At 45.6% G+C, this 11,378-nt stretch overlaps 1 protein-coding gene across 1 annotated transcript; it reads left to right on the top strand.

Annotated features, from left to right (window-relative positions):
- Nucleotides 1-644: 644 nt before the first annotated feature.
- opn3 (opsin 3) lies at nt 645-10,486 on the top strand (the record flags this gene model as incomplete). Its single annotated transcript, XM_083658064.1, has 4 exons — nt 645-963; nt 3,785-4,104; nt 9,167-9,418; nt 10,214-10,486. The coding sequence occupies 4 exons, from the start codon at nt 645-647 to the stop codon at nt 10,484-10,486; spliced, it is 1,164 nt and encodes a 387-aa protein (XP_083514190.1).
- Between the last annotated feature and the right edge of the window lie 892 nt (nt 10,487-11,378).

The following is an 11,378-nucleotide window of genomic DNA, read 5'->3' as shown; positions in this document are numbered from 1 at the left end:
GTTAGCCTGGGCTATCTTAGCCCAGGGCTTAGATAGCCCCGTGCTAAGAGCATGTATAGTGTGAAAAGCGCTCTTGTTGTTCTAGAGGCCCAACCTGACTGGTAAACAAACCGCGTTTCCGGGTGAAATGGGACCCTCGTGGAGCGCGAGCCTTGAGTGCTCACTCTAGTCCCGACTGTGCGCGGTGTACATTTTAAAAACTGCAACAGTTCACACAACTTTAACACGACATGCATTATACATCAAACTCTTGAGCTACTTCTGCTCTCACCTCACTTGCCCCAAGGTTATTGTCCGTAGAGTCGGGCTCTTCGTGTTCTTAAGCGTCTAGTTTCCAATTCCGAGCTTTGGTGTCACTCTCTTCAATCACTCTGGCCCATTGACTGGCCATACCATAGTACGCACGCGGCACTACTACGCCAGCCGCCTAGCCGGAAGTGATATCTACATTGTCGCTGACTTGACTCTCTTGCATTCACCCAGTTTCAGCACCAGCACACATCAGTCGCAGCAGACCTGTGTATTTGAATTGCGGGCGCCAGCATTGAGTGGGGAGGAGCGGCGCGGCGTGGAGCCCACACAGCGCAGCGTGTCCTTTCCAAAGACGCGTTCACAATGTGGGAAACCAAGTTCGTACCCACGCAATGAATCCTGCCAATGAGACCAGCGCCGAGAGAAATGTAGTAGAACATATTTTCGCTGTTGGCACCTACAAACTTCTCGCTTTCACCATCGGGGCTATTGGACTATTCGGGTTCTGCAACAATGTCATTGTCATCGTACTGTACTATAAATTCAAGAGGCTCCGGACGCCCACCAACCTGCTGCTGGTCAACATCAGTGTAAGTGATTTGCTGGTGTCTCTCATTGGAATAAACTTCACGTTTACTTCGTGCGTCAAAGGCGGCTGGATTTGGAGCCACGCAACATGCATCTGGGATGGATTCAGCAACAGCCTATTTGGTAAGATGAATACAATTATGATGAAGTTTTATTTTTTATTTAGGCCCGCCATAACATTACCTTAACCTTATAATAATAGACGGATTTTTTGTACCATGCCTGTCAATTACCCAAAATGCATGTAAAACATAACTCTTTTTTTTTATATGCGACACATTTTCCTCCCTATATGTACATGGTTAAAATAAATAAGGTGATTAAAAAACAGCTTATCTGTGAATATTCTTCCTGCAGAATCTCTGCACGAAGTTGATTCGTTTTTACTATCCGCCTTCATGATGTGCGTAATATTGCGCTGCGCTGGGCACCGCTTTACGCACAGACTGGCGCACGTTTCCATCAATATCACAGGGAGGATACAGACAATATCCATCTGACTATCACCCACTTATTAGCTACCAATGCGATTAACCTATTTTAGCAGCAGATCTAAATGAATAATTACCCACACATCATCAATACCTATAATGAGGGATCATTCCTATATGCTTAGTAATTAGCCTACATAAGTAGGCCTATGGATGTGTAATGATGAGCTCATTAGCTCAAACCCTCAAATCACTTTGCCTATATGTACAGATGGGTAGGCTGGATGCTGTTGCCATGGATGATTTCCTTGTTCCTCTAGCATCTTATTGTATTGCCAAAATATATGCTTTCTCTTAAGAACACACCATTTCTCAAATACACCAAGTTCAGGTCCTCTATGTGTATCCTTTGTATTCTGCCACTCCCAAACATCAGAATACCTTCTCCCATCATTGAAATGACATTGCAGGGCAGATATGATGTGAGTCCGGCTGCAGCCTATTGGCTCCCACTCAGATTAGCAGAAGATTCCACGTGGTGATCCCTTGCCCCTCCCTTGTCACGTACTGTACTGTACTGTACTGTACTGTACTGTACTGTACTGTACTGCAGTGATTCCCAACCAGGGGTACGTGTACCCCTAGGGGTACTTGAGCAGCTTGCAGGGGGTACTTGGAATGATTGGGGAATACAATTTACTTCCAAAATGATAAATAAATATATATTCCAAGTCATTTCATAAGCCCATTGTTAAAATGTGATGTGTGTGTCGCAACTAGTTCTGCTGGCAAGTGTCAACTGCTACACTGTTCTGCTACTGATAATGGCAAAAAAACAACTAAAAAGCCCAAACATCGGCAGTTCAGTGAAACATATATTTTGTATAGATTTACTTGTATGTAATCATCAACACGCATGAGTGAGGGATACTATTGTCATGGAAAAACAGCTCAAGGGGTACATAAGACAAAAAAGGTTGCAGCTAAAAAGGTCCATTTGTACTGTATGACCTTTTTGTTAACATCCACCTGCCCATGCATGATTTGATATCCACTGACCCAAAGTGAGCATCACAGCCAAGTGGAAACCTAATGGAAATAAGTGAGATCTCAAATAAATCCCAGTGCTCACATACTCTGCCACTCCTCTACAGTAGAGTTAATAGACCCTTTTCACGGGGGCCATTTTGTGTGGAAAAGGCAGGGTAAACACAGGTGCCAGCAAAACACTAATGAGGGTTTCCAAATTCCAATCATGGAAGTTTGAAACCCTCATTAGTGTTTTGTTTTGCACCTGTGTTTACCCTGCCTTTTCGACACAAAATGGCCCCCATGAGAAGGGTCTATATGCCTTTTTCACAGCAGCCATTTTGCGTCTAAAAGGCAGGAAGTAACACAGCTGCACCAAAACATGAGGGTTTCCAACTCCCAGTCCATTTAGGTGTTCCAGTGCTGGGGCCCTAATTAATGAGTTGGTTGCACCTGTGTTGACCCCGCCTTTTAGACACAAAATGGCGGCTGTGAAAAAGGCCCATGAGAGAGAGATCATTAGTACTGGGAAGTAGCCTCTATACCACCGTTTTCACACCCCCACTATTGCCATCGGTGGCATAGTGTACGTGTTAGACCCAGTGGATGTTGGTGTCAGTGTGACCTGCACAGACACGTGCCACAGAGCTGGAACAACAGCCCTGCATGTATAACATGTCAGGGACTCTTTTGTTGAAGCACTCTGATAAGGAGAATCCAAAACCCCCTATCTCTTATCCCTTATTGATGTCCCTGAGTAAGTCCCTGCAAACACAAAGGAGCAGATGTAGAGAGAAAGAGACGAGTTAGCTAGAGGAAGGCTTTTTCAGAAAATCTGAGCCTCAGTAATCTACTGGAGCATTGTTCTCGTACAAGTGAGACATTGATGTACTGCAGAGAGTGCCGAAGAGGATATTGGAAGATGGAATTGGATAGGTGGTTTGTGTAATATGTATTACTTGAAAATGCACAAAAACAGTGACAGAACCAATGTGTTTTTTCCCTCACCATATTTGAGACCTTACACATCACACACAACAAGAGATGGTTGGACAGGACCATGTATGCAGTGCTACTGTATAGGGACAGTTGAACAGCTGCAATATTAAAGTATACAGTAAATACTCCAGTTATATATGGGCCAAAACATGGGAACAGAAGCCTGTTCAGAGACTGATGTAGGTCTTGTGATTTGTGTTGGAGTGAGTGGTCTCCTTTTTGTGAGACTTCCAAGGATTTCTCATACTGAGCGGTCCTGAAACAGAATGCCTGATGGTCACAGTGTGTTGCGTTGGTACTTTTTGTTTGTTTACAAAGACTGCAGTGAAACTCTTTCAGTCCAGACGGATGCTAAGCAGCCACTGACCCAGAATCTGTATCGAGCGCTCTCTCTCTCTGCATGACTCAGTGTGGCTGTAACCTCTCTCTGCCCCCCCCACCCCACCCCCACCCCCACCCCACCCCCCACCCCCACCCCGTGCCAGGCATCGTCTCCATCATGACTCTGTCAGCCCTGGCCTATGAGCGCTACATCCGGGTGGTCCACGCCCGGGTGGTGGACTTCACCTGGGTCTGGCGGGCCATCGCCCACATCTGGCTCTACTCGCTGGCCTGGACGGCCGCTCCGCTGCTGGGCTGGAACCACTACACCCTGGAGATCCACCGGCTGGGCTGCTCCCTGGACTGGGCGTCCAAGGACCCCAACGACGCCGCCTTCACCCTCTTCTTCCTGCTGGCCTGCTTCTTCGTGCCCGTGGGCATCATGATCTACTGCTACGGGAACATCCTCTACACAGTGCGGATGGTAAGAGAGACGGGCTTGTTCTGTGCCCCCCCCCCCCCTCCCCTCTCTCTCTGTTAACTTGTCTAATGTATTATGAATGAGTTAGACTGATGATCTGAATGATTTACGCAGGCTTGTGAATGGAGAGTCGCTGATTAGAGTCTGGACAGGAAAAGTGAATTAGTAACACTCTCCCCTCCCTCAAATAAGGCACTAAACATCCTCTGCCATCTGTCTATAACCTTCCACCCAGTGCATGCTGGGATAGGCTGCTGTCTCGATACAACCGCGATAATAAAAGTTCAATAACAAAGTCTGACTCTGCAGAATTATGTTTATTTCTGAGCCACAAATCGTTGTAGCAATTGCATTGGCTTTCTAGAATCTAACAATTAAAAATGTAAACAATCTTTACAAAGTGACAATAATCATTTGGATGAGAGCTTGTGCAATCATGGTGATGGTCAAGCGTCTCATTTGTGATTACTACAGCAGAATAAAATGTAGGTAATAGTGATTAATCGATACGATACATATTGTCATATTGGATTTCAATATATATCATCCCATCCCTAAAAGAAAATGAATGAATGTATGAATACATTTCACACCCGCTTGCTTCAGTGGAGCTGCTAATCATTACAGATTAAATTTATTATTTATTATTATCCTCATTGTATGACTTTTGTTCTGGTTTTTATTTTTTATGAAGAAAAAAAAAATCCTTGACCGTCACCGGCCAAGTCCAAGTTCATCTCTCTCTCTCTCTCTCTCTCTCTCTCTCTCTCTCTCTCTCTCTCTCTCTCTCTCTCTCTCTCTCTCCCATTGTTTTCTCGCCGTATGCTTCTGTACCAGCAGGACTCTTCCTGTGTAGTGGAAATCACTTGGTACTGGTAGCTCATTGTCCTCCTCTGTAATAAATTCAGCGCTGGTTATAGACTGTGCTGCCGACGCTGCCTCAAAATGCATCTAGGTGTCACCGATGTCATCCGTTTTACTAAGTCAGCCTGGTAATAAAAACACTACTTCTTCTCAGCTTGTGAGGATGATAAAGTTGACTCAGATTTCACCTTGATAATGCACTGTGATAGCGTGGGAGAACCGGTGTCTGTGTGCATCAGCTCAGTGGCCTTGTGGTTTGAGTGTCCGCCCTGAGACTGGGAGGTTGTGAGTTCGATCCCCGGCCCAGTCATACCAAAGACTATAAAAATGGGACCTGTTGCCTCCCTGCTTGGCACTCGGCATCTAAGGGTTGGAATTGGGGGGTTAGATCACCAAATTATTCCCGAGCGCGGCGCACGCTGCCGCTCACCGCTCCCCCAGGGGATGGGTCAAATGCGGAGAACAAATTTCGCACACTCAGGTGTGTGACAATCGTTGGGACTTTACCTTTGCCATTGAAATTGGGGAGCTCCAGCAGGAGTCTCTGCAGCCCATCCCTCTGCCTCTGCCCCTGAGCAGGTGAGCACGGGAGGGAGTGTTTGGACAGGATAATGTGTAAGTAAGCAACTGTGTCAATGGGACCCGCAGCACTATACGTTTCTAATCCTCTGACCCAGATGTCTATCGGCGGCACGGCTGCTATCGCTTTACTTACTTAAGTATTTACCACATCTTAGGAAGTGTGCGAGGCGACGACTCGTTAATTGTCTGCGGCCCCGGTCTCTGGTTCCATGGCACACTCCATGGTCTCTGGTTCCATGGCACACTCCATGGAAATCCCTCAACAACCTCCGATGCCATGCTTTGCATGACTCATCATCACGACTCATCACATCGAGTGGAAACGCTCGAAAGAGAAGTATTCACAGGGTTGGTGCGATGGACGATGGCATCGTGATTGTTTTCCGACACCCATCGACCTCTGAGCCTTCTACATCGGACCGTCGTGATTAATGAACTTTTCAAATTAAAATGTTACAGATAATAATAAATAATAAAAAAGTCCAACTGCACTGACCCACGACGCACGGGTGAGTGCAGTTGGAAAAAAACTCCTGCGCACAGCTTTAGTAGTATCTTTGGGTTGTCCATCCTCATCAGGGTGAAATCCAAAATACTGCCAGATAGGCGAAGTGGTCCCTTTTTTTGCGACGAGGTTAATCTCCTCTGCCATTATGGAAGTTGATTGAAGGGCAAGTTTCCAACACAGCCAATTACAAAGCCTCCGCTCTGGTCAGTCTAACTTTCTGTTTCCAGAACTTTCCACACCAGCTCCTCCTCCCCTTCCCTCTCTCTGCTGGGTGCGCGCTAGTCTTACTTTTGGTTTCAACACCAGCCCCTGGACGCATGCTGGGTGCGTGCTACATACCCTATTGAACTTGTAACCCCTTCCCCCCCGGCCAACGACGATGCCATCGTCCATCGTGATGGTTCAGTGTGGAACCATCGTGATGGTTCAGTGTGGAACCATCGTGATGGTTCAGTTTGGAACCATCGTGATGGTTCAGTGTGGAACCATGGCTGACATCGCACATCCCTAATTCACACTCTGAATCCTACAGAGGACTATTTTCTAAAACACTTGAAACGCTTTAACGAAGCGAGGGAAAGGACTGTAGACTCATGAATGCCTAGATAAAAACATATAAATAGTAGATCAGGGTTCCCCAAATAGCATGCCCCTGTGTGGCCCGTGCTGGAATTGCATTTTTGTCAGTTGACAGAAGTGTGGAGACAGATAACATTAACTTTAGCTAAAAATAATAACGTTACCTAACGTTAGCTAACACCAAATATCAATGATGACTTCTGCAAAAAAAAATGTTTTGCTTTTGTTTTATATGTTCTTGATGGTAGAACTATCTTTAGACTAGTGAATAACGTTGATATCCTCAAACAAAGTGTCTTAAAGTGTGTAACGTTAACGTTAGTTAGAGAAAAAGCGAGCTCGCGCAAGTGCTGACACTGACTGCTTCACAGACTGACTGAGCTAATCTGAAAATGCTTGACTGAAAAAGGGCCATTGCCTACCAACAATGTCAAGATTAAAAGTCCATACTCTTAACAAAAACTAAAACTTCACTGAAAAGGGACATTGCGCAACAGGGATTAGGACTAGACAGTCAGCTGAGTTCAAAGACAAGTTTCCTTTACTGTGTGCTGATGAAATTTAGTAGCCTAGGATTCAGTTTTAATTTCGAAGTTAATTTCATTGTTTGTTTTGACTTGACCTTTAAATTCAGCTCAAGCAACAACTAACCTTGCTAGCTTTGCATACAGAATACTATTTTATGTTAGGCTATAGTGCAAAATTGTTTTTGGTTCATTATGAAAATGTGATGGGATGAACTGGACACCATATTCTCAGTAGCCTACCCTATTTAATGGGAAACCGCAAATCAGCAACTGTTGTTTACACACAAACATTGACTTTATTGACCTCAGAGATGACTTCTGTGTACTTATACTGTATATTATTCAACTCATCATGAGAAGACCTGTCATTCAAGCCTAATATGAAGGCTCTATGACGATGTTGTTTTGAAAAAACTGCCTTTTAGAGCTCAAAATTGGCAGCCATCTCGGATTTGAAGGTCAAAAATAGGTCAAATCATTATATAAACACCAAATATGTATTTCTTGACCAGAATAAGCTCTGAAACCATGTATTGTGCATCATTGTAGGTCAAACCATTAAAAAGTTCATTTCCACGGCAGCCATTTTGGATTTTGGTCTCTCAAATATTTTCCCCGCCTTTTTAAAAAAATACACCCCGGCTAAATTTGTTTATTAACCCTCCTAGATGACAAATCCATTGAGAAACGGACCTTTGCTCTCCACGGTCACGGAAGTGCCACAGATGACCCTACTAAATGTGGCCCTTGGTGAAAAGTATTCAGTATGCAGTAGATCTTGGGGATGTTGTGTTTAGGCCATTGGTTTCATGAATAATGTAGAACGTCAACAAAAGCCGGTGTTGGATGGAAGCCTGGTGTGATTCTATCCGCTCCTGTTGACTGTCTGCTGTCTCTGAGGGAGTCTCGTGAAACCGGTCACGTGCAATTCTCTCATCTCATCCCTTTAGTGCAAGTCTGTTTAGCTGGAGGGTCATCTACAGTGTCAAGTGCCCGCGACAAGTCAATAAACGAGGTACGAGGTTACGTTTTAATGACCCGATGATTCCATAACCAACTAGAAAAGTGCACTCGGAAGGTCTCCGCCAGGCTCCACTATGCCTTAGCCAATACCCAACTGCGAAGGGCAGCACTATGGGCAAACACTATCTCAGAGGTTCAAACTTTTTAAGGTCCTGAACCTCCTCAAACATTCAACCTCCTGCTGTGTAGCCCCTCTACCTCCACAGACTGTCAACACGCATAGGATGTTACAAGACATGACAGTGTTATTAATGGGGTTACTAAGGGATTATGAATCCAGTTGTTTGTGTCATCTGTTTTGGGGACATAACGTCACCTGTGTAACTGAGCAGTAATTGAGCATAATTGAGCGTAATTGAGCAGTAATTGAGCAGTAATTGAGCAGTAATTGAGCATAATTGAGTGTAATTGAGAAGCACACTGAGGTGTGTTTTTATGTTGCACTAACAATGTACCCGGTGTTGGCCGGGTTAAATAGTAACAAAGCAATACAACTGCGCCTTTTGCTTGTCTGGAAATTATGGTGGTATCCAGGTGATTTCCAGGACTTTCCAGATGGTTTCCAGGACTTTACAACCTGCCCATGACCTTCCCCGGTTCATAACACACCATCATTCAAATATTCAGCCCAATCCGACTCAGGGTGTGGGCCTGAGGTGGTTTGTACTTGGTTTCCAGGACTTTCCAGGTGGTTCCAGGACTGTACGACCTGCCCGTGACCTTCCCCGGATCATAACCCACCACATCTTTTTTAAATGCCGATTGGTCCAGTAGAATGTGAGATTTGCTGTGCACAGACACAGATACCATACACACACTCGTACACATGACCAAACACTTGATGATAACTACCTATCACTGAAGATAAGTATCAATCCAGCAACCCGCTGGTCACCAGACAGCTGCTCTAACCATTTTGACCACCAGCCCCATAACAGTTCGGATCTGACTCCTTTCTCCCTCCTGTCTTCATTCTTCGCAGCTGCGCTCCATCCAGGACCTTCAGACGGTGCATATCATTAAGATCTTGCGGTATGAGAAGAAGGTGGCGGTGATGTTCCTCCTGATGATCACCTCCTTCCTGGTGTGTTGGACGCCGTACGCCGTGGTGTCCATGATGGCGGCCTTTGGCAGGAAGAGCATGGTGTCTCCCACGGCAGCCATCATCCCCTCTTTCTTTGCCAAGTCCAGCACGGCCTACAACCCCCTCATCTATCTCGTCATGAGCAGAAAGGTGAGATAAGCAGTGGCTTCAATGGGATTCGTAGCTGCACTAGAGACCTGTGCATGTTGGTGGCCCCACATGGCTTCTTCTTAGTGGCTGGTGGTGAAGAGGTTCAGCCAAGTTTTGATTGGTCCATCTCCCTGTGTACTTCTTGTCAGTATATTTCCCACCAGTGACCACACCTGACACCAGGAATGAATCTGAGCAAACACGCTGAATCTAGAGCATCTCAATTATCTACTCAGGGACGCATTGGTCACAATGCGTCCCTGCGCCACCTCCGGAGGTGGTTTGGCCAACAGATCGCAATCCGTCCTCAATGCGTCTTGGCGGCGTTTACAGCTGTACTTTCCAAGTGGTCGAGCACAATCTGATTACAATCTGATCACAGAAAACTGTTAGTGCCAGGTGCAAATGGCCTCAAGGAGTAAGTGAAACCTGTGTGTGTGTGTGTGTGTGTGTGTGTGTGTGTGTGTGTGTGTGTGTGTGTGTGTGTGTGTGTGTGTGTGTGTGTGTGCATATTCCTGTAACAGTTCTTCTGTATTTTCGTATTTATTTGTTTTTATGCAGGTGCACTATGTATATTTAGCCAAGCCTAAATACGTATTGTACGTGTGTAGCTTAGGTTTAGCTTGCGGTCATCCTGAGAGTCTGATATCTTGTGTTAGGGTTAAGGTTAGGGTTGGGGTTAGGATTAGTCTTGCTCTGACAAAAGAGAGAGGTAAGTGTGCTATTTCACCCCTGTGTTTAATACTGGTCTTCTTTTTCCTTTTACCTCTCTCCTCCCCTCCCATTGTCTGACAGTTCCGGCGCTGTTTGCTACAGCTGTTCTGCTCGCGACTCTCCTGGCTGCAGCACAGCATGAAAGAGCGCCCCCTGGCGCCCGTCAAGCGCCCCATCCGTCCCATCGTGGTGTCCGGCGGATGCGGCAGCAGGGACCGGCCCAAAAAGAGGGTGACCTTCAGCTCCTCCTCCATCGTCTTCATCATCACCAGCGATGACCTCCACCACCTGGACGTGAGCTCCAGGGGCGGCGACGCCTCGGAGGTCAACGTCATCCAAGTGCGGCCGTTGTGATGATGCGGCTGGGACTTCTCCCTCTCGTCTCTCAGTATGCCTTAGGACTTCTCATGCAATTCCAAGCCAAAACAATATGCTCTCTGACCTCCCAGGACATTGAGGCTCTCTTTCTGCCTCTGCCTGTTTGAGATTCACTGTTACAGACTTGTTACAGGTTGGGAGATTCACTGTTACAGACTTGTTACAGGTTGAGAGATTCACTGTTACAGACTTGTTACAGGTTGGGAGATTCACTGTTACAGACTTGTTACAGGTTGGGAGATTCACTGTTACAGACTTGTTACAGGTTGGGAGATTCACTGTTACAGACTTGTTACAGGTTGGGAGATTCACTGTTACAGACTTGTTACAGGTTGGGAGATTCACTGTTACAGACTTGTTACAGGTTGAGAGATTCACTGTTACAGACTTGTTACAGGTTGAGAGATTCACTGTTACAGACTTGTTACAGGTTGAGAGATTCACTGTTACAGACTTGTTACAGGTTCAGAGATTCACTGTTACAGACTTGTTACAGGTTGAGAGATTCACTGTTACAGACTTGTTACAGGTTGAGAGATTCACTGTTACAGACTTGTTACAGGTTGAGAGATTCACTGTTACAGACTTGTTACAGGTTCAGAGATTCACTGTTACAGACTTGTTACAGGTTGAGAGATTCACTGTTACAGACTTGTTACAGGTTGGGAGATTCACTGTTACAGACTTGTTACAGGTTGGGAGATTCACTGTTACAGACTTGTTACAGGTTGGGAGATTCACTGTTACAGACTTGTTACAGGTTGAGAGATTCACTGTTACAGACTTGTTACAGGTTGAGAGATTCACTGTTACAGACTTGTTACAGGTTGAGATTCACTGTTACAGACTTGTTACAGGTTGAGATTCA

The sequence above is a fragment of the Poromitra crassiceps genome (assembly GCF_964638095.1).
Source record: "Poromitra crassiceps genome assembly, chromosome: 22".
Classification (NCBI taxonomy): domain Eukaryota; kingdom Metazoa; phylum Chordata; class Actinopteri; order Beryciformes; family Melamphaidae; genus Poromitra; species Poromitra crassiceps.
This window is presented reverse-complemented; position numbering and strand designations above follow the sequence as displayed.